The 22,911-nt window shown below is 39.9% G+C and overlaps 1 protein-coding gene across 1 annotated transcript in view; it reads right to left on the bottom strand.

The window, feature by feature from the left end:
• Window positions 1-22,911, bottom strand: part of CHD6 (chromodomain helicase DNA binding protein 6) — a 133,277-nt gene that overhangs the window by 13,817 nt on the left and 96,549 nt on the right. The window contains exons 18-33 of the mRNA XM_063455749.1: window positions 22,491-22,686; window positions 21,923-22,087; window positions 20,921-21,100; window positions 19,403-19,513; window positions 18,729-18,931; window positions 18,115-18,314; window positions 17,065-17,224; window positions 16,586-16,675; window positions 15,785-15,888; window positions 14,765-14,891; window positions 11,596-11,650; window positions 10,402-10,459; window positions 8,929-9,142; window positions 8,587-8,795; window positions 3,065-4,552; window positions 1,665-1,816 (exon numbers count right to left, since the gene is read on the bottom strand). Coding sequence (XP_063311819.1) covers window positions 1,665-1,816; window positions 3,065-4,552; window positions 8,587-8,795; window positions 8,929-9,142; window positions 10,402-10,459; window positions 11,596-11,650; window positions 14,765-14,891; window positions 15,785-15,888; window positions 16,586-16,675; window positions 17,065-17,224; window positions 18,115-18,314; window positions 18,729-18,931; window positions 19,403-19,513; window positions 20,921-21,100; window positions 21,923-22,087; window positions 22,491-22,686 — 3,712 coding nt within the window. The remainder of the gene's footprint in view (window positions 1-1,664; window positions 1,817-3,064; window positions 4,553-8,586; window positions 8,796-8,928; window positions 9,143-10,401; window positions 10,460-11,595; window positions 11,651-14,764; window positions 14,892-15,784; window positions 15,889-16,585; window positions 16,676-17,064; window positions 17,225-18,114; window positions 18,315-18,728; window positions 18,932-19,402; window positions 19,514-20,920; window positions 21,101-21,922; window positions 22,088-22,490; window positions 22,687-22,911) is intronic.

Raw genomic sequence — 22,911 nt, 5'->3', positions numbered from 1 at the left:
CATGAGGACATTCAGCATCAGTGAAATCCCCATAGGAAAGAATTGAGGCAGTACTTTCTTATGGGAGGGCCTAATGCACTTGCGGCGCTTGCCGAGCTTGCGCATTAGGTCCCCTCGTCAGATGACGTTGGAGGAGGCGGACACAACCCAGCACCGAAGGACATCAGCTCATTGAAGTAGTCTGGATGCTGCGTCCCTTTTGCACCTAGTGCTGCAATGTTAAACATTGCATTTCCAGAGAACAGCAATGTTTACATTGCAGCTCTAAGTCTACCCTCAGTGGCTGTCTACCAGAGAGCCACTAGAGGGCTTCCGGAATCGAAACGGACTTTTGGTCCGTTATCTGATGCTGGACGTAATCACGCTTTGCATGAGGACCTCCAGATTCAGATTTTTTGCTGTGCATGCGCATTAGACCCCACTTCTTGCGGGACAGAGGAGGGGGCGGAGCTTCGGATCAGGTAAGTAAATAAAGGGTTTTTAACCCTGTACTTACCTGGTAGAAGGAGGCGCGAGGCAGGCAGAGGGATCGGTAGTGCCAGGAATACAGCTTTGTATTCCTGGAACTACAGTATCCCTTTAAGTATGCTTTTTCTGTTGTAACAACTTTATGCTGAATAAATACTTGATCAGTTGCCTTATGCTAGGTTTATTATTTCACCTTAAAGAATATTTCCTGCTGGGATATTGTACTGAATGTTATTAGAACTTCTTGTCTAATTTGTCTCAACAGTTTCTGCCATGAATCTTATAGTTCAGAAATATATGGCTTTTGTTATATTATTTATTATTGCCTCTCTAAATCGGCACCTATCAGGAATCTGGGTTCATCAGCACATTTGTGGTGGTTAGTAAGGCACTAAGTAAGGTAATTTATAGAGCTTTGCTTGTCTAAACAAATGAAATACTGATTCCTCTGATTATAACTTCTGACAGTCTGTGATGTGAAACAACCATAACAAAGAGAGGTACATGTTCTGATACCTTTTCAATTTCTTATATTTTACTCTACGTATGTTGCTGCGCAAGAAAAGTTAAAACGTACACAACAATTTTAAATGTTATGGTTTATCAGCTAGAGTGCTATGAAATCTGCTATTCCACAATGTTATGTAAAAATGCATTTAATAACAGGAATGTTTATTTTGTCCCAGCTATCAATCAGAGAATACACTGCTGAAACAACTTGTGAAACTCTGTTAACCCTCAAAATATCTGTCAACTCAAAGGAGCAAGATTCTTTATGGCAGACCTCACAATCCACACCCTCTCATGGGAGCCCAATGACAGAATTCTGTAATGCAGACATGTGCTGACCTCACAATCCACACCCACATGCACTCACAGGATCCAACAATGGCAGGATTCTGTAATGTAGACATTGTGTGCTGACCTCACAATCCACATCCACTCACAGGATGCATAAATTAACAGAGTGTGTGTGAGGCTCTGAGTGACTGTCACAAAACAAAAACATGTGTCACACTCACTAAAACAAATTGTATTGCAGAAGAAAAATAATGAGCCTCACACACTACATAGGGACATAGGTGTAGAGATGCAAACAGTAGGTGAGGATAGTGGTTCTGATTTGTAAATATTAAAATTTTACTAATTTTTTGTAGTTGCTAAAGGGGCAATTAGAACAAGGCCAGTTTACAGACCTTGGGCCATTCAGAGAAGGAATAGAGAGTTTTCTCCTGTAGTAGCTGTGCGATGGTAGGAGCTCGACCGTCCTGGAAATCCTGCACCACGTCCCTGGGACCAGCTATTGTGCAGTGTTTAACATCCTCTTCTGAGTATTTGTCAAGAAACTCTATAGAATAGAAGATGCAAGACATGAAAAAGACATACCAGCTACTTAGCTGCAACATTCTGAAAGACCTACTTTGGCTGTGAATGAGGTTGTATCAGACATGAAGGGTGATATAGCCGTTAACTACTGGCTCACCTTCAATGAGAATATCCAACATTCAAAGCAGCAAATAGGGGATCACAGAGATGTACAAGTCTGTTTTCTGATGTAATGGAATAAAAATCATGCACAAATGCTTTTAAGCACCACGGCACAGCTGTATGATATGACCTGAAGACCTGGGCTGGGTGCACTAACTGGCAGAAGAGAGTGCTCAGAGCAACTGCACATTTATTGTGCACCACTGCTATTAGGCAAATGAAGCATAGTTTTACTAATACTTGTCTACCCCTGAGTAAGTAATGGGCTTTTTTCCCCCATTAGATTATAGAAAATACAATGTAAAAGAACCTTTTAGACTTTGTAATATTCACATATCTGTTCAATATAGTAGGTAGGGAGCACACTCAAACAAATGTCACAGTTTATGCACTCAAACGAAAGGTGGCAAATACTCCAAAGTCAGATTCAGCAAATTCAAGTCAGTCTGGGTACGAAATGGCTTCAAGTTAGCAGTTTTATTAGATCAAGGACAGAATAATGTTTCGTTCTCACTATTTGAGATCCCCCTTGAAGGCTTCACGCCGAGGCTTTGTGGTCTCAAGCTCTTGGTCAGTATATTTGATGGTGCACTTACTAGTGCGTTTAAACGAAGAGCACTTTACAGTTTGCTTTATGTGGTTATATATATGGTACATACATACTCTTTGCATGTTTTATTTGCATGTTTGCACTTTAGCTTTGATGTGTTTTTTTCCCCCCCCCATTATATAATAAAATATTTTTATGTGCAATACTTATTGGTGTGCTTTGGGTTTGTTATTCATGGACCTGAAGAGGATACAGGTATTCTCTTATTACGCACCCTGCACCATTATAAAGGCATGTCGCACTATAAATTAACCCACATCAGTGGAGCGCTTGCTATACCATTGTATGCAAAATCGTTCTCACTATGAGGCCTTCAAAAAGGTCTCATAGTGAGACGTGCAAGTTTTCTTTAATTTCCTTGAATAAAACTGCTAACTTGAAGCTGTTTTGTACCCAGGCTTACTTGGATTTGCTGAATATTCACATATCTGTATCATTTTCTTTGAAGTTGTTGCTAAATGCCATTTTTTTTTTAATATTTTTTTTTAAATATCTCACCTTTACAGCTGCACTCCTCTTCCAGACTCTCCTTCTTGATCTCACACTCCTCCTCTTTCACTTTTTCATTCTCCTCAAAAGAACATTTGGACTCCATTGCTAGATTATCTTCAGAGTCTCTTTCTTTCAAGTCTACAGAGCTGCTCTTCAAGAGACCTGAAAGCATGTGGCCAGTTTTCTGTTTCAAATCCAAAGGGTCTTTGTCATTAAGCAGCTGAACATGTTGACTTTCGACAGACATTAAGGAATCCTTCTGCGTGCAGAAATCTTGTACTTGCTCTTCTTCAAGTCTGCCCTCCAGTGGACTTTCTTTCATGTCATTTAACTCTTTATGCCATTTTACAATGGGATCCTCTTTAATTTCCTGGAGCTCAGCCCCCCATTCTTCTTTCTCTTCTATTGGTAATTCACTGCAACTTGGACTTCCAGGTCCGTCACATATAGGACTGCAATCCTTGACTTCACTGATATTAGGACTGAGTGCTGAGTGATCTGCAAAGGTTTTGTCAAGAAATTCCAAATCTAAAGCCAAGGACTGCTCAGCAGATTGAACAAGAGATGTACAAAAATGATCATCATTCAAAACACCAGCGTTTCTCTGTCCAATCACATCTGTTGATGGTTGCTCATCTTCTTCTGTTGGTAAATCAAGGTGACCTTCAGTGGCATCAAATGGTTCATTTATTCGGTTACCTGGCAATCCAATTGGCTCATCACAATCCTGATCTTGGCTTCCAAGAAAACAATCTCCAGTTGCTGATTCCCTAACAGGCATCAAGTTCCCTTCTTTTGATTTACCCAATGAATAATCAGCTGGCTCGTGCTTTACATTCAAACCCAAAAAGGTATCCTGTGTAAGAGGACTCTGTTCACTAGTGTTAGCATCAATAAGCCCACTGTTACATGTCTTCTCATCATACATCATGCACATGAGAGACTCGGGCAAAGAACACTCATCATGGTTACTGGAAATTATATCTCCGACTTGAGAGATAAAATTGTCACAAGATAAGTCCTGTGGACTGCTGGTTCGGCTAGGAATAGGTTCCTCTGTAACTTCTATTTTAATCTTGTTTTCAGTTTCTAGCTTATTAGAGTCACATGCACTTTCCAAATGGCAAGCAGTAGGTTCATACATTTTGGAGTTCATTTGGTAATGGCAACACATGCTCTCCCCTCCATTTCTTTTATGCTGGGAGTAGTTACGATAAGCATCTAGAAAGGTCAGTTGAGGGTCGTTCATGATATAGTAATCTGTACGGCTCAGCCCATGCTTAGCGGTGCCGATCAACAAATCCCGATCGTGTTTGCCACATTCCCACCACACAGGAAGGTAAAGACTGGGTCGGCATAGCTTGAGACGCTCATGAAGTTGTGGATGTCTTAGTACTTGCTCCCTGACTTTTCTAAGGAGTTCGATGCGGTATAAAGTCCTTGCTGCTCGTTCTTCTGTTATGGGATCCAAAAACAGGGATGGATCAGCTGAACCTGAGGATTGGAGAAGAGCAGATTTGGTGCCTAGATTTAAAAATTATTCAAAAACTCAACCTGGGAACAACAGACACATGAGCTTAACATCTGTGGTTGGGAAATTATTTGAAGGGCTGTTAAGGGATAATATACAAGAATTAATTTTAAACAAAATATAATCAGCAGGAATAAGCATGGTTTTATGAAAGACAAGTCATGCCAAACTAACTTCATTGAATTTTATCTACTTGGAATTTGCCAAGGCATTTGCTACAGTTCCACACAAAAGATTACTAGTTAGACTGAAATTCATTGATTTAGACAAAAAATCGTATGCTTGGTTAGAACACCAGCTTAAATATAGAGTACAGAGGGAAGTTGTAAATGAAACTTTTTCAAATTGTAGTAAGTGGAGTGCCTCAGGGTTCTCTCCTGAGTCCACCTCTCTAATTTGTTTCCAAATAATCTTGAATTGGGCATTAAAAGTAATTTGTCTGTTTGCAGATGACCCAAAGCTAGGTAAGAAAATAGAGTCTGAACATGATATAACTTCACTACAAAGGAATTTGGATAAATTGGGGGACTGGGCAGGCAATACAGATAAATGTAAATTCATGCTTTTTGGAGTAAGGAGCCACACGCTACTTATACATTAAAATGGGATTGAGTTAGGGATAACATTAAATGAAAATGACTTGGGAACAATTATAGATCACACACTAGGCAACAGTATACAATGCCGGTCTGCCAGTGCAAAAGCCAGTAAGGTGAAAACATTAGTTATGAAGAAAGGTTGGAAACTGGAAGGGGATATAATCTACAACAGACAAGAGATCACCCATTGAGACTGGAAGAAAGGCGTTTTGCATAAAGCAGAGGAAAGGGTTTTTTACAGGAAGAACAATGAAGCTGTGGAATTCTCTACCTAAAGAGGTTGTCTTATCAGATTCTATAGAGAATTTAATAAACAAAAAAAGTCTTGGATGCTTTTTTGCATAAACAGAATATTCAAGGATATAACTGATATGTATGCTAAGTTATGTAAAATAATAAAGGTTAATGCTTAATATTTAATAGTAGATTGCTGTATACTCAGAAAATATTTATTAACTACATTACATATATTTGGTATGTATGTGAACAGGTAGGTAATCCAAGGAACAATTTGATTGCCATTATGTCAAGTAGGATTTCCCCCACCTTTTTGTGGCATAATTGGAAATGGCTACGATTTTTTTTTTTTGCCTTCATTTGGATCAAAAGCACAGAGGCATGGGCTTTATATATTTGGTCCTTGGTCCTAAGGTGAGACTTTTATAAATGAGACAAATACTTTCTTGCCAATAATCGGAGGCGGCTTTCAAATTTATTTTGATTAGCACAAATCTAGGGAACTGAACTCCACTGTAGCTAAACCTCAACTGATACAGAATATATATATATATTATACAATACTGTGCTGCTTTAAATGGGAAAAACAAAGGTCTGGCTTTTCTATGTGTGTCTAGTTTGTTATTTAAATAGGTGCTAATCTTTAATAAGGATTATTAGGCGGAAAATCAAAGGTCACAGAAGCGGACAGTCGCACGGCCTCCGAGCTCCAGCTAAACAGCGGGGAAAAAAACTCTAAAAATAGCGGTGACCCACGACCAAGAGGCACCCAAAAGGCTCCCAACACTCACCTCATGGGCAGGAAAACAAAAGAGCTGGAGCCTGACCGACCCCAGCAGGGGCGAAGTATCAGGGACCTATGGCGGCAGGCACATGGCGCCCAGGAGTCTGCAATGGCGTCTCTCCATGGAGGTTGCTCCGACTTCTCCGACGGGATGTCGGAGGAAGAAGATGGAGAACACACGCTGGCAATGATGCGACAACCGGCAGCACGGGCAGCGCCCCTGCACGGCTCGCCCGATGCTGCCCCAGTAACACTAACAGCCATAAGGGAGATCATGGCGGATTTCCAAATTAAAATCTCGGCGGATATAGCCTTGATTCGTGAAGACCTGCGGGGCCTGACAGGCCGCCTAGGTGAGATGGAACAAACAACAAAAGCCCACACACAGCAAATTAGTGTGCTAACACAAAAGGTGCAAGAGCTCACAAAACAGAGCGCCACTTTTGAGAGCAGGTTTGACACCCTAGAAGACAAGAGGAGGCAGAAGAACATAAAACTCACGCCAAGGCAGGCGAAAACAATAGCACTGGAAGGCATATTTCGACTGCCGAAACCAACCAAGGCACCAACCGCAGCCCCAGGTGACCTAGTATTGCAGTTCCAGAACCTCAGAGACAGGGCGGCAGTAATGGCGGCCGTCAGGGGGCAAACTCCCTACAACTTCGAGGGGATGTCCTTAACCTTCTTTGCAGATCTGTCTGGGGGAACCCTTGCTTGGCGACGGTCGCTCCGACCCCTTACCTCCCTCCTACGCACGAAGACCATCAGCTACCGCTGGAGCCAGCCTCGCTCACTACAGATACCACGCAGAGACACCATCATCACCATACGAGACCTGCCGGAGGCATCAAGCCACCTGCAGGCATTGGGCTTGCCATCGGACTCGCTGGGCCCGACAAACCCTCATGGTTGGAATCCCGAGACCACCCGTGACTTTGTACCCAGGGACAAAGCGCTGACCGCTCGAACAGGAACCACGACCTGATTCCAAAAAAGGGCCAGACCCAGAGAAACTGGGTTGACCCCCAGATGGTGTTTGGATTCCCAAGCACTCCTGATCCCCATCCTCACGCGGAATACCACCTGAAAGGGAACCCACAAGCAGGGACACACTGAGGTCCAAACCTAGTACCTCTGACATGATGGACCTTGTCTCAGACCATACTGTAGCTTCCTGAAGAGGGACTTACTGGATCCGGGACGTAATAATTACCACTTGATTGTTCTCCTTTGCTTATGTTTTTTATACCTGTTCTCATTTCACGTTTTGTTCAGTACACTTAGAATAACCCATAGATAACTGTTTAAGGCAGCAATACACGCCCTAGTTAAGCCTATAGACAGGCTGTCACCGGCCAATTTAAAAACGACCGGCCTGCAGACCTGGTAGTATATACTATATATATGTTTATCTCGCCTGTAATACACCCGACCGCACAGACGCACAAAATACCTAAGCCTACACGAGGCCGCTCATATCTGAGCACCACACATAGATCGATCACCCGTGTAACCAAACATACTAGACTCACACTGGGACACTGACCCACATTGAGGTACTGGAGGGAAACCCGAGAGTACAGAGAGACCCACCCTACTAAGCCCCAATTAGCTAGGTAAGCCGGCAATGTCTCTCCTGCTTACACCCTAGACGGTACAGGTTAAGCGGGGCCCGAGGGACTCAGAGGCCATACCCTAACCCTTCCAGGAGAAAGGGGACACGGCACACCAGCTGCACACAAAGAAGACGTTTTCCTGCTTCTCATACAACGTTCTATGTCGTTATTGTTTTTCATATTTTTTCCGGGTGAGGCAGTCCTGCTTCTCTCTTTTGTTTGACTTGCTTGCAGATATTTTAATTTTCCTAATTTTTCTAACTGAAGGCTAAGGTACTGTACCAGTGTATACTAAGTTCAACTGCTGAGCCTGAAGTTACCTTTTTCCTTTCCTTTTTAAAAATAAATATGCATATGAAGCGGGGTTTAACATGTTCCAGCCATCTTATTTTAAAGATCTAAAGCAACGTTAATGTATAGTGGTGTAAAAGTTAATAATTAATCTTACGTGTGCCTAAGCCTGAATTATCATACTCTATAGTTCAAAATCGCATCTCTTATTTTGACGTAACCGTTACAACTCTGATATCAATATAAAAAATGTGCTGTCAAACCGCATGCCATGTCAATTCCATTGTTCCCAATCGGCCTGCTAATGCTGTTGTGGCATCGCACGGCAAACTGTTTACTGTATTAACATGCACAAGAAAAATAAAGAATTCAAAAATAAATAAAATAAATAAGGATTATTAGTTACCAGAAAAACAACACATTACATCTCCATTTTCGAGATTTAAAGATAATGCAGATGCGCCTCTTACCATCATCCTTTCTGAGCGGGAGCCGGCAGACATTCCTGCACATGGCAACAAAGCTGTGGAAGTACTTCTCCAAGCTTTCATCTGTCTTTTTATCCAGACGAGATAAGGCTCGGAATTGAGTCCAGTCAAAGCACTTCTTTTCTGGGTCGTAGATCACTCCGAAAGAGGAAACTGTTCTGTAGAAGTCTGCCTGCTCTCTCCTTGTCCATCTGTAAGATTAGAATGAGGGGATGGGATGTGACAATTGTAAGAGAAAATTTTAATGTGTACCATCTCTTTAGAGTCCCCTAAGAGTCTGGTGGAAGCAATTAAAAAAAAAGAATAGAAATAATTTCTAAATACCTTTTCTGCATTTCCTTAATGATGGGATCCATTTCAGCCCTTCTGATCATCTCTTCCTGAAGCCAGTAACTGTGGTTGGAAGGCACCAAAACCTCTGGCCGTGCTAGTTCCTTGCGGTTACAGCGCTGATATACTGTGATAAGCCTGCGCAATCTTGCTGTGAGAGCCGAAGCTACAGGCCAGCTTAATCTGTCTGACTCAGGGCTATCCTGGGCTTCAAACACCATGAAAAACATTAGCAGGAAAAATAAGGATTTCAACAAGGCAATTTATCACAGAGGCAAGACAACTTAATGGTAATAATAAAAAAGAATGCTCCTGTGGGATAAGAGCAGGTCCCACTGACAAAACATTTTCAGAGATTTAGTTTGCATAGTTTCTAATTCTGGTCTCTGAGTCTAGAAATTTAAGAAGAACCTAATTAAGTCCAGCTGAAGCTACAGGGTCTTCACTCTGGCTGTGGACAATTATAGAGCAAGCCATGGCACCAAAACTGGTAGCACACGAGTAAGATAATTTAAAGGGACATGGTTCCTTATTTACTATTTAAAAAAATAAAACAAAAAAAAGTAATTATCCACTCTGACACTGGGATCAAATCTCACTAGGCAAGGACTGGACTTTGACCATGTTCCCTTCTGGTCAAAGAATTATGTCCTGGCAAGTTAAACTTTCATCTAAATTTATTTTAGTTTAAAGGTTTTAGAAACAGTTTAGTTGTGCTCAAACCTTTGAGTCATGTGCCTTAAAAGGACAGTTCAGATCCCTAAAGCATGCTTGCTGAAGTGCTTTATGTGTGAAGTGTGTGAGCTTTGTTTTTTCATTTTACAAAATGTGCAGCTTTTAACAGAAATTGGCACTCTTATAAATTAACCTTGCTACACCCTTGGCTGTAAGACAACTGATCCTGGTTATTTAGATTTTTAGATTTATCCCAATGAAAAAAATGCATGCTTTCATTGGAGAGGAGGTGTACCTACTAAACAGTTTGTTTGGGCAGTTGAATGTCCATTTATAATGGGGTAACGGGCTGCACTCCTTCATGCTACAAAACAAAGATAATATAACTTATCTCTCTCTTCAAGAGCATGCAAACATGTTTCATCAAGAGATTGATATAGCAAAACATCTGCTTTAAAGGGCTGTAAGAACTATGGAGATGGTCATGGTAAGTTAAAGGGACACTGTAGGCATAGTGCTGCCGTGCCCCCTACCCCTCCCCGCACTTAACCCCAAAACACTGTAGTAAACTAATTAGAGGACTTCAAAGCACAGCTTAAAGCCACACCTGAAAGCCCTCTGCATATGAGAGCAGGAATTTTACTTCCCAGTTTGCAAATCATAACATACTGTGACCTCATGCGCACCTAAATTACAAGGGTCATCAGGGTTGTAGCGTTAGAAATACAGATATGTTTTCCTAACGCCACAGTGTTCCTTTAATGATGTGGTCTCCACATTTCATATTCTCACCTGTATTGATCTCCTCATCCTGCTGCTCTGTATTGTCTACGTTGGGAATCGGCTTCTCCTGGCAAAAAAAAATAAGATAAAAAATATTAAAACTCCGAATGGATGTACAGCCACAATTCAGTATTTATATTTGTAAGGAATTAAACCACCTGTGGCCTGGTCTGCTCGCATTAGGCCTTTCCCATCGCAAAGCATTGCTTCAATGCGGTCATATGAGGATTTAAAGGACGCTGAATATCGTCATGCAGAGCGTGAGGACGTCCAGCGTCAGTTAGGCGACCAAAAGGCGGTCTTGGTCCTGCAATGTAATCATTGCAGTTTCCCTGAAACTGCAATGATTTACATTGCAGGATTAAGGGGGACAGGGACACTGCACCCAGACTACTTCAATGAGATGAAATGGTCTGGGTGTCTATAGTGTCCTTTAAAAAACACTTGCTGCATGCACTATAATAAAAACTGCAGCTTTCATGAGTGAAGTGGTTGTCAGAATTGCAGTAGAACTATTACGATTGTCCAAGTAGTTGTATCCTGGTCTCGCTAAAGTACAATGCAGTAACTGTACAATTTAGGAGTCCTGCAGCAATTCCAGGAACTTTTTTTTTAAACATGCTGCATTTTTAATGTATCATCTTCGTCATCAGTATAATGAACAAAAGGCAATTCAAAACAGGAACAATTCAAAGTTATTAGCCCATTGGCTTTTAAAAAATAAAGCAACAAAAAAACTATTAACGTAAAACAAATAATTATAATGTAAAAATTCTTGCAAGGTCTACTTAAGACAACCTAAAAAGTAAAATCTACTAGATCTTGCTAAAAAGGGACGACTGGCCCACTTTGATACACTCCAAGAGGTAAATATTTAATGCAACTTTCTGTTGTGTCGAGATAACCTGGAAGGTTGTACTAATTCTTTATCAACTTAACACAAATGTATAAGTCTGTTTCCTCCAAGGATGTGCTCTCATCCTTTTAGCAGATGGCTTCTCCCTAAGAAAAAATATAATCCGTATCTAAAATTCTGCAAGCTTAGAACATTTTTTTTTTCTGTATTCTCAGACTTCTGTAGTTAAATTAACGCTTACTATATCAGATTTTGAAAAAAACATTTCCAGATTATAAATTATTTTTCCATTTATGATTCATACACTGAGCTCACATTGCTGTATGTGAATAAGACTTTCCACTGACCTCAGGCTGCACACCCAGTTTATCTTCAGTATTCTCCTCCTTTACAGCATTGTTGCTAAAAAATAAATAAAGAATTAGTTGCAGATTAAAGTACACCATGTTATTAAATGTATTAAGTTGTTACTTTTAGAAATTATATGCCAGATGTTCCCATATCATAACAATGTCTGAATTAAATGTAGGGTACACTTTGTTGTAATCCCTGTCCCCTATTTGGTACAGGGAATCCGGGAAGCTAATAGATTTTGTTTTCTGTTGTCTGGTATAAAGCCAGTTATTGCACAGCCACTAGGTAGGTTTTCGAAGAATGCAGAGCTTGAAAAATACATCTCCATGACTAAATATAAAGAAGTTAAGACACTCAAGCAATTTTAATTCTTTAGCAACAGCTTTCTCTTGGGAAGACACTAGGTTCCCAGTTAATTTATATTAACTAGTATTTGTATTCACCTGAATGAAGTATCACTATAGTAAATATAAGGCTCTACTTTAAAGCAGAACTATCGCTTCTCTGGAAAAAAACACTACTGAATAAAAGGGCACACAATGCAAATGAAAGAGACAACAGAAACATAAAACATAGAATGAGAAGGCAGATAAGAACCATTTGGTCCATCTTGTCTGCCCAATTTTCAAAATACTTTTAATTAGTCCCTGGCCTTCTCTTAAGTCTAGGATAGCCTTATACCTATCCCACGCATGCTTAAACTCCTTTACTGTGTTAAACTCTACCACTTCAGCTAGAAGGCTATTCCATGTGTCCACTACCCTCTCAGTAAAGTAATACTTCTTGAAATATTACTGAAACATTGTTTCAGTTTCCCCACGCCCACTAACTATATTTAATGGCAGGACAGAGCAACATTTAAGAGGATGGCAAATACATCTTAGCTCCCTATGAGTCAAGTTGTAAAATAAGGCATTGGTACACAGAAATACTTAATATATTGAGTAGTGACAGTTCCTCTTTAAATGGGAAATGTAAATTATTTTAAACCAAAACATTGAGAGAAAAAAATAAAATCATGCATAAGTTGTAGCAAATGTTGACTTTTAATTTTTCTCGGTTTTCTTTTAAAAGTATATTAAATATTTAATAGCGGACATCACAATCCACTTCGGTCCTGACACAAACAGGGCACACAATGCATTGAAGGAGGTGAAACAAACATTTTTTCTGTTTCTCCGCATCCATATGTATGTGGTAAAGGGCAAAGCTTATACAAATCTCTTAGTAGGAACCAAGAATAAAAAGCTGTATCTAGTAGTTTTATTTTTCACCCTACCCTTCATAAAAACATATTTGTTAAATAAAAGGGATAAGTAAACAGGATTATAATCTATGGAAGAGGCAGTTCCCCCTTAAGTGTATCGTACACGTCTTCAGAAATTCTGGGATCTTTCACCCGTTAAAAAGGAACAACTGATGACTGAATACATTTAAGAAGAAACGTAAAGCTATGGAGCTTTCAGAGTGCCTTCTCTAATCAGTTCTAATCTCTCCTTTTAAAATAGCCAGCCAAAGTATATATGGAAAGATATGCTTTCCTGAAGCACACTTCCTCCTCCCGTATTGTATCTTTAACCTGAGAGAGTCTGCCCTCCTCCAAAGGTCTCGCTTGACATGCCACAACTCCTGATGTGTGGGAGCACACTAGCAGTTCTGGAATGCCCCCATGTCACTTGGAGATTGTGTAGCTGTGTGCAGGCTCTCTTGCTACTCATGCGAGGAGTCTTTGCCGCAATGCAGATGGCAAATTAGTAAAGAGTAAACAAGTCGGAAAAACACAACTTTTAACGGACGCATTTGATAGGGAACAGCTAGCAACATAAAGAGATTAAATGTTATTCTCTACATAAAGTGGCAGACATCAAATCATACTTGTCGTGACAGTGGCTCTTTAGTTTACACTGCATAGAAGCAGGGTCTGCCATGTTTCTGCACTTTATAAACCCAGGGAAATGATCTATGCTACAGGCAACACATCACTGGAAGAAACAAAAGAATTAACCATCTGCCCACATCAGCTGTTCTGCGAGCATTTTATGCGACACAGTCAGTTTATTTACGAATGTGAAGTTCAACATTTATGGAAGAATAGTCGAGTTAGAAACGTTCCCCCAAGTCAATTCTGTTTTCAGTTTGGCTATTCTGGTCTTAAATTTGGAATACATTTTAAATTCCAAGCACTTCTCACTTGACAGGGTCAAGTCAATTTCAGATTTAAGATCAAATAGCTGAACTGGAAAATTTCAGTTATTATTCCAGCTCGGCTACTTTGGCCTTAAATTTCAAATTCACTTTAAATTCTCATTTTGAGGTGATGAAACACAGCACTACATTGGTTCTGCTAAGTGCATTGTCTTTAGACCGTTTAAAAGAATATTACCAATAGATCATTATTTTCATCTAACCTAGCTGCAGTGAAGTTTCGATTTAAAGGAACCAGGTTCCTTGTCCATATCTATCTAATGGTCAAGTAAAATGCGGCACCCAGGTGAAGAAGGTGATCTAACAGTGTTCCTTTAACAGCTGTTAGAAAACAGAACTATTTTTCAATCTCACATTATAATTTAGAACACCCCTGTGCAGCCCACTGAACAGATAATGATATAATAAATTAATAAATGAGAGGGTGGGGGCTAATGAATCATGTGCTGCCAGAAGCCAGTCAGAGATTGGAACAGTTTTGTATCTGCATGATAATGCATTATGTCCTCTGTGCCCATTGGAAATCTAACTCTGACATATTTTATTCGGTTTTAATGCAGGGACACCAAACAGTCTTACTCATTGTAATAACGCACGGGAAGTTCTTATGGCACAAAAAATAAAATATTCAACAAACAGCCACTTCATTACTAAAATGGTTTTTGATACTGTACATAGAGTACATAAAACCCAAACACTGAAGATGAGCTTAAGATGAACTTTATATCAAGTCCATACAACCACGGACACGTTTTTACATTAGGAATCTGGCATATATAAGTTTTTAAATGTACACCCTCTTGCCACAGAAAGCTTATTATATCCAAACAGTGAAGGACAAACCAACATAATTTCTTAATTATGAACACATTATATAGATGAAATGAGATATGTGACTGAATAGCTTGCGATATCTCCTTTTAAAGTTTATATTTAAATATGACGAATCACACTCACCTTTCCACAAGATCTGGAGCAGCATCATTAACGCCATCAGCCGACAACGATGTCTCATCTGGCATTCCCACCTTTTCCAAAAAACAGAGAGCTGGATCAGCCCTCATGGCACAGTATCGTTCATAACCTATAAAGGACAGAGCAGAGAGCAAGGTTTAGTAACAATGACATATACAGCACAAAATGAGTGGGCCTAGAGCAGCAGTGTTTTAGGGATTTCAAATAATACTAGGAAGTTTCTAATTGTTTCCCTACATATTGGCATTCTCCTACTCAATGTAACTACCAGCTCGGTATCTTGGGAGTGTGCTGCGCTTCCACGTAGGGTTCATACTACAATTATGTTTTCCTGAAAAGTGTGAACTCTGCAGCCAAATGTAATCAATGGCAAGGGAAATACTTTAAACACCACATAGCGCTTTGTAGTGATTATGGAGTGCCCTAGAACCCCCCCTGTGTAAGTATACAGATGAAAATAGTTTCACTTCTTACCTGGGGTCCAAAGAACGTTGCTTCCCTACTCCTCTCGGCTCTCTACAGCTAAGCACTGCAGCGTAGGGCCAGCTCATTGGCTGAGAGTGCCAACTGACTGTTCACAGCCAAGACGTGCACCACTGGGATTACCTCATTAATGAGAGTTTTTGACAAAGAGGAGGAAGAGAGCAGAGCACAGAGGATCTCCGGTAAAAAGTAAAACCATTACTAAATGATTTCCCTTTCGTTATTGGGAGTGCAGCAAACTGTGGTTATGGTGCTTGGAGTGTTCTTTAAAGCCATGTGTATGCAGCAGTGTGGCTGTGATACCAGTACAGGTTTCACTTTAGGTTACTGTGATGGATCAAGTAACGTGACACCTCTAGAGATAGCTGCAAAAGCACCACCTAGTGTCTCCTGCAGGTCACACGAAAAATAAGCCTTCACAATCATATGATTAAATTACTAGTTGGAAAAATCCTATATTACTAGTTCTGACATGACTTTACTAACAAAACTCCTGCATGGGGTTAAAGCGATATATACCATGTTTGTAAACGCCAACCAGGAGTGATTTATCAGCTTCAGCATCCCACCATTCCACTGGAATCTCAACATAATCTATGTCAGGCAACAAGACGTCCAGCTCTCTGTAAAAAGAAAAAGGAATTGAAGGCATTGACACTCACTCAGGAGAGTTCTCTCAGGGAACTACTGATGATATTCCTTAGGTGGATTACAATGTACAGCAGCCCTGACACAACAGGTGTGAAAAACAGTAAAATCAACTTATAAGGAATTCTCTGGGCACTTCATTGAAGCCAAGTTGTTATGGTGCTAGGAGGTACCGGGCACTGGCTTACCTTTAGACTTTAAACCATTCACAAATGGCTTAACTCCAAAGTATTCTCTCCAGCCACCCAACATCCTCTTTATAAAAATCTTCAAAACAGAAGCCGCGCTGCTCATTAGAGAGGTCTGCTGACACTCTAAACCAATCAGTAGCTCCCCATTCATAAATTTACATATTTTGTGAATGGGGAGCTACGGATTGTCTCAGAGCGTCAGCAAGCCAATCAGATGATTTTCAGAATGCGGATATTGGAGGGGGCAGGGCTAAACAGTGGAGATGAGAATTTGGGGTTACACCATTCGTAAATGGTTTAACCCCTATATGTAAACCAACGCAAGGGACCTCCTAGCACCAAAACTACTTCAATTCTTGTTATGGTGCCCACAGTGTTCCTTTAAGACCTGTCATGGAGAGAAACTGTATCAGCTCAAGGAACTCTGCCCTTCTAAGATTTGTCATGTCAAAGTAGCTAAGCTTTAGGGATATGTCCTTACCGGGCATTTACGCCTTCCAAAGCCTTGGCTGCAGCTTCTCCCAATACTTCAGCTTTCAAGTAATAAAGCATTCGTACCCGAAGGAGGACCCTAAAATAAAAGCCACAGATCAATTTCAATACATTCAATTGCAGCCTTATATTCAGGTCACCATTTTTTAATTGACCGTATCAAAAAATGTACCAGTGGATACCTAATGGTACCAAGGACAGACATGGTAAAGGAGCATGCCCTCTTACAACACTATGGAAGGAATGCCAAAGAGCAGGTGCACTCCTTATCGCACATTCCAAGCAGCTCCCTAAAGCATGAGAACGCTCGGAGAATCATGGGTCAAAGAGGTCAGCCACATTCAGAAACGCTGCAGAGATAATTGTGTATGCGGAACTACTCATCCTAGTAAAAACACCACAATAGCATTTACTCTAATCCTTTGTTCCTGAGAAGGCAGAAAGAATATCACTGTTCGTAAAACTCACTTGTTGCAGTGTTGTTTGAGGTGTTTTTTATAGCTATCGTCATGAAGAACAATCTCAGGATTACAGCTGGCGAGCCAGTCTGCATTTTTTATTTCCGGCAGAAGCATCTGATTCTTCATTTTCTTCCCTTTCCTCCCACGTGGAACAGGAGCAGACAAACCTTCAACAGATAATCCCATAGTGAGCACCATGAGCAAAACGTTAACTCAAAAAAGTACTATCAGAGGAACCCAAGTCATCTTTGTACAAACAAGCAAGCTTTAAGCAGCTATACTATCTGTGCCTCCAATCCACATTCAGCCACTATGTTAGACAGAGAAAGCTTTTATTAATCAAAGCTCATATTGGAGAAAAGGACATTTAATTTAATATTGCTCAGCTATTAGTCTCTTTATTTTCCTCAAAAATGAAATATGTAAGCAAGTCAGGAGAGGAGCACAAACTCCAAGGGCCAGGTTCAGGTGAGCGGTGCCTTTTATTTATATACTTATAAGTAATACGATGGTATAACGATGGCTGTGGGAATAATGATGATGTCAAATGTGAAGTTCTTCAACTTTCAAAAGTTTTAAAATTGATAGTTCGTCTAGTGGCTGTTAGTCTAGCAGCTTCTCAGACGAATGTAAACATTTCTGAGAAACTATAATATTTTACATTGTCCAAGTAAAGGCATCTATGCACCAAAACCACTACATTAATATGTAAACACTTCTTAGAAACAGCTATGTTTTAAATAGTGTATACACCAAAATTGCTATAATATTCTATACTATAAGACCTACTGGCTGTGGTGCTTAAGAGTGGCCCTTTAACTACATATGCATAAAGATACACAATAAAAATAAAAATTGTACATTTCAGTAAAGCTACCACTAGATCACACAAACAGTATACATACCGAAGAACTAGTAATATATTGTCCTGACACACGCACACATGCATTTTCACATTGCTAAAATAGTGATAAACACAATGGTTTAATTTAGAACAGTATAATGTCACACATTCCTCTAGATTGTTTCCACGTAAAGTGGAGCTATGAGACAATACCCGAGTGATTCTGGAGGGCCTGATTCTGTCCATCCTTGGTAGGAGTGATAAGGTCCCAAATGAAACTCTTGATCTTTTCATCTCCCTTGTAGTGTTTGACACAGTAAACCAGCAATGCCCTACAGATCATCTCCATATCTTTCTCATTCAAATGCCATTTAAAGCGTCCGAGAGTTAGAATGTCCTTCCAGCGACCCCATCTAGGGAGGCAAACCGTATTAGAAAGTAGAGCTGTCTTGAAATCTCTATGCGTTATCAGACATTTTATGCAAAACATTGGGGAATAAAAGCATTAGTCCTGAAGGATCAATGGTAGTCAATACAGTCTTGAGAACCTGACTATTTAAGACAATATTCCAAAGTAATTTGTCCTATTCATTTAGTTAAAACACAGTTCTCCACAACTGCAGGTGCTATATAAGCAAAATACTCACAAACAGCATAGGTTCTTTAACCCCTTAAGGACAAAACTTCTGGAATAAAAGGGAATCATGACATGTCACACATGTCATGTGTCCTTAAGGGGTTAAAGACCAAATATAAAGCATGAAATGCCATTGGTATTTCATGAGCCAAGACAATCAATACAGGTCTCATTTCTAACATGAACTCACCCAAATATAAGAAGGTTTTTCTCCACCCTGAAACACTCTGCCCTGAGATAGCGCCTTGTTTTGTCATTCAGCCTCCGTGATCTTGTTGGACGTTCTTCTGTGTCACTCTCCAGTTCTGAAAACTCCATCAGTTCATCATCCTCAAAGGAGTTGTAGTGTTTAGTCTGCTTCCTGACACGAGGCCTGTCGAGAACTAGACTTTCCTGCACACAGAAGATGCCAAACATTCATACTAGTTTAAAGTGACCTATCATCAATTTTCACTATACCTTAAAATAAAAGCTTACATGTGCATCTTTGTGTATAATTTCAAAATGCGTTCATAGAAGTAAAAACCACATTTAAGTGCATCGTCTGGCTTACCGTTGCTTTACAAGGGCAGACAGGTTTAACACTCTTTGATCAGAAAAACAGAACGTCCAACAAAAGACTGTGCAGGTAATCGAGTCTTCATGCATACTCACAAATCATGATGTCATGTGCAAGTACCATGGATCTAGAACATTTGCTCTGAGCCAGTTTTAACCAATCAAAATGAGTATTGTCCTGGCAGATATGCACTGCTTCTGACCAAACAGGAATTATAATGGCTGCCACCACACAGCAACCTAGAATTTACTTATGTGTATGTATTACAATACTACACACAGAGAGCATATTGCACTTAATATTACCTTCTCATTATTTGCATCCGTGTCTAGCTCAGCAATCTTTGCCCACTTTTGCCAGAAGTTAGGGTCATCCAGAGAAATGTCAGTTCTGTTCCCTGAAGACACAAAACTAGCCTGGGAATTGTTTAAGCCAAAGAGAAAGAAAGAAACAAATAAAACAATGGCAATATTTAAAGAGTACCGACCTTCTACCCCTCAAATTTATCATAATCAATTTTAGAATGCCAAAATATTCTGCAATGGGGATGTAAAAAAGCAAGAATAGAACAAAAATGTTAGCAGAAACAAGAGGTGAAGAGAATCCTGCTCAAATGAGCATACAATCATTTTATTTTGGAATACTTCTGAATGGCTATTGAAAAGGGCTGTTAAAACAAAAACAATAAAACAAAACAAAAAACACTTCATTTTGAAAACCATAACATTTGAAACAAACATATTTCAGAAGTTTTCTGTAAAACAAACAAAAAACAGCCTGCAATGGAGAGAGGCTGGTGGGATGGAGGGGAGAGATATTGTCCCCTTGCAGGCATTCTGCTAGCAAGTGGAATATCTTAACATCTGTCAGCAGCGTACAGTGCACAGAATTGACATTAGAAAGTGCGGAACAAAGTTCTGGCCTGCCAATGTCACATGTGCTGAGGGTGCAACTAGCCCACAGCAGACAATATCATCTCTGGACATGAGGTGTTTCAAGCAGAAACATTGCACATTCAGATGCAAACCACCATGAGCACTTCAAATCCCTGAAGTGGTTATGGTGGATGGAGTAATCCTATAAAGCTACAATAGTGTGTAAATAGCATTTTTCTACATAAAACATACGAAATCTCTAAGCTCGTGTGACTATCTTGTGCTTTTAGTTCACCACTTCACGCAGAGGAAAATCAACTTAAAGGAACACTATAGTCATACAATTTTAGTGTATAGATTATTCCCCTGCAATTTCACTGCTCAATTCACTGCCATTTAGGAGTTAAATCACTTTGTTTCTGTTTATGCAGCCCTAGCCACACCTCCCCTGGCTATGATTGACAGAGCCTGCATGGAAAAAAAACTGGTTTCACTTTCAAACAGATGTAATTTACCTTAAATAATTGTATCTCAATCTCTAAATTGAACTTTAATCACATACAGGAGGCTCTTGCAGGGTCTAGCAAGCTATTAACATAGCAGGGGATAAGACAATCTTAATTAAACAGAACTTGCAATAAAGAAAGCCTAAATAGGGCTCTCTTTACAGGAAGTGTTTATGGAAGGCTGTGCAAGTCACATGCAGGGAGGTGTGACTAGGGTTCATAAACAAAGGGATTTAACTCCTAAATGGCAGAGGATTGAGCAGTGAGGCTGCAGGGGCATGTTCTATACACCAAAACTGCTTCATTAAGCTAAAGTTGTTCAGGTGACTATAGTGTCCCTTTAACTCTTGATTTTGTACTTGCATCAATAATTCCAGTTTAACCAGAATCTAATGTAAGTGGCTTAACACTTATGCTAATTTCGGATTGCAGATTTAAGTACCTTGGCAAATGTTGAGCCTTTCCCTTCAGTTTCAATGGTAATGGTTTGTGTACGTCGCTGGAGGATCTGATCAATATCTTCCTCGCAAAATTTGGAGCCTTCATCCTCTTCATCCATCAGTGCTCCATAAGCGCCTTTTCTGAGCAGGTCCTCTACCTCAATTTTGGATAATGGCTGCACCTGTGTAAAGTGGGGGATACATTTTTTTATTACTACACTTTCATAAGTGATCTAAAATGATTCTGTAGAGAGTTTTATACAACCCCCCCCCCCCTCATTAGCATAAATCTATGTCCATTAAATTTTTTCGTCTGCTTCCAAGTGATATTCCTAATATGCAAATCACGGCTTCCCATTTTAGAACAGTGCAATTAAAAAGACATTCAAGGCTTCAGTTTACCACTGTGTTCTTAATGCCGATCCTCGCTACCCCACTGTTCTCAAATGGAGTGCTAGACATATGTATTTCAGCACTGGGCAGCAGTTTCATATATTCGGGCCACTGAGGCTACTATTCAACATCTATAACATAATCAAAAGCTGTTTTTTTTTTCTTCATTAATGGAGATGGATGCAGCTGCAAGCCAGGCACTCTCATAAAACTCTATGAAGAAGTCTGTCAGACACAGCTGGGACTTGATGCAGTCATATATAACTTAAGGCTGCAAAATGTGGAGAGTGACGACACGTATAAGGAAACTCCACGTACCTTAACCTATGCTAAAACGCTAGGTTATAGTACTCGTGTCCATTAACAGAAATCTACCATGGCCTTTAATAACATAACTTGGGTGATAATTCCGATTAATTTTATGTGTCATATCTGGTTAATGTATATTACAAACATATTTTAGTTTTAAAGCTGCTGTTAAACCTGGCTAAACAAACTTTGATTTACTTGTGTGAGAATATAAAATTACAAATTACTACATAGTTAGGGTTTACATTCAAACATCTATTGTTTAGAGTGAAAAACAGACAAAAAAAAAAAAACACACTTACCCCATTGGTGTTCCCCTTCCTGTTAATGTCTTGCAGGACTGCCTTGTCCAGGCCTAATTTTAAGCTCGCCTTGTCAAACATCTCCCGTTCGTAAGAGTTCCTTGTTATGAGACGATATACTTTCACTGCTTTGCTCTGCCCAATTCGATGGCAGCGAGCTTGTGCCTAAAATATGCCAGATAGAAAGTATTTTTAAATCCTTGGAGCCAAGTTGCAATTGGGACTATGTGCTGTAACTAAAAAGCTGTATATGTGATATTCATATTAAATAGCATTCTTCAGATAAAACCAAGACAGCAAACTGAACATGATACATTGGATTATACAAGCTAATTATGTAAAACCTATCAACAAGGCTTTGACAAACAGGATTAGAGCTAAAACGGTTGAGCTCAGAAGTATCAAAATTAGAACCAAATACTACATCTCTCCGGGTATCCTTAAGGACCTCCATTAACCACAGTCTAATATAATGTATAATGAGACAGCTGCAAAGCACAGACATATTCCAAAGAGCTGAGGCAACTGGTGGTATATATCACTGGAAACTCTCCATCTGTCTGCTTACCTGCAAGTCATTCTGAGGGTTCCAGTCAGAATCAAAGATAATACAGGTATCCGCAGCAGTCAAGTTGATGCCTAGACCTCCAGCCCGAGTGCAGAGAAGGAACACAAAGCGATCTGAATCCGGCTTACAGAATCTATCAATGGCTGCTTGCCGCAGGTTACCCCTAACTCTACCATCTATGCGTTCATACGTGTATCTACAACAACCAGAAAATAATAAAAAATACCAAATACTGTTTAATCAGTAGAACATATTCTGCTAACACAATAATATCACATTAAGGGAGCTCAAACTAAGGAGCAGTCCAGTAATACACACACAACAAAGGCATGTTTATAAAAGCAACAATGCTATTTTTTCTCACATACAGCAGATGTGACAAAAATGGATAAATAAAAATGGTATTTGGAAGAAATTACTA

The sequence above is a fragment of the Pelobates fuscus genome, chromosome 5 (assembly GCF_036172605.1).
Source record: "Pelobates fuscus isolate aPelFus1 chromosome 5, aPelFus1.pri, whole genome shotgun sequence".
NCBI classification, from domain to species: Eukaryota; Metazoa; Chordata; class Amphibia; order Anura; family Pelobatidae; genus Pelobates; species Pelobates fuscus.
The sequence above is the reverse complement of the archived record's forward strand: the minus strand, read 5'-3'. Positions and strand labels throughout refer to the sequence as shown.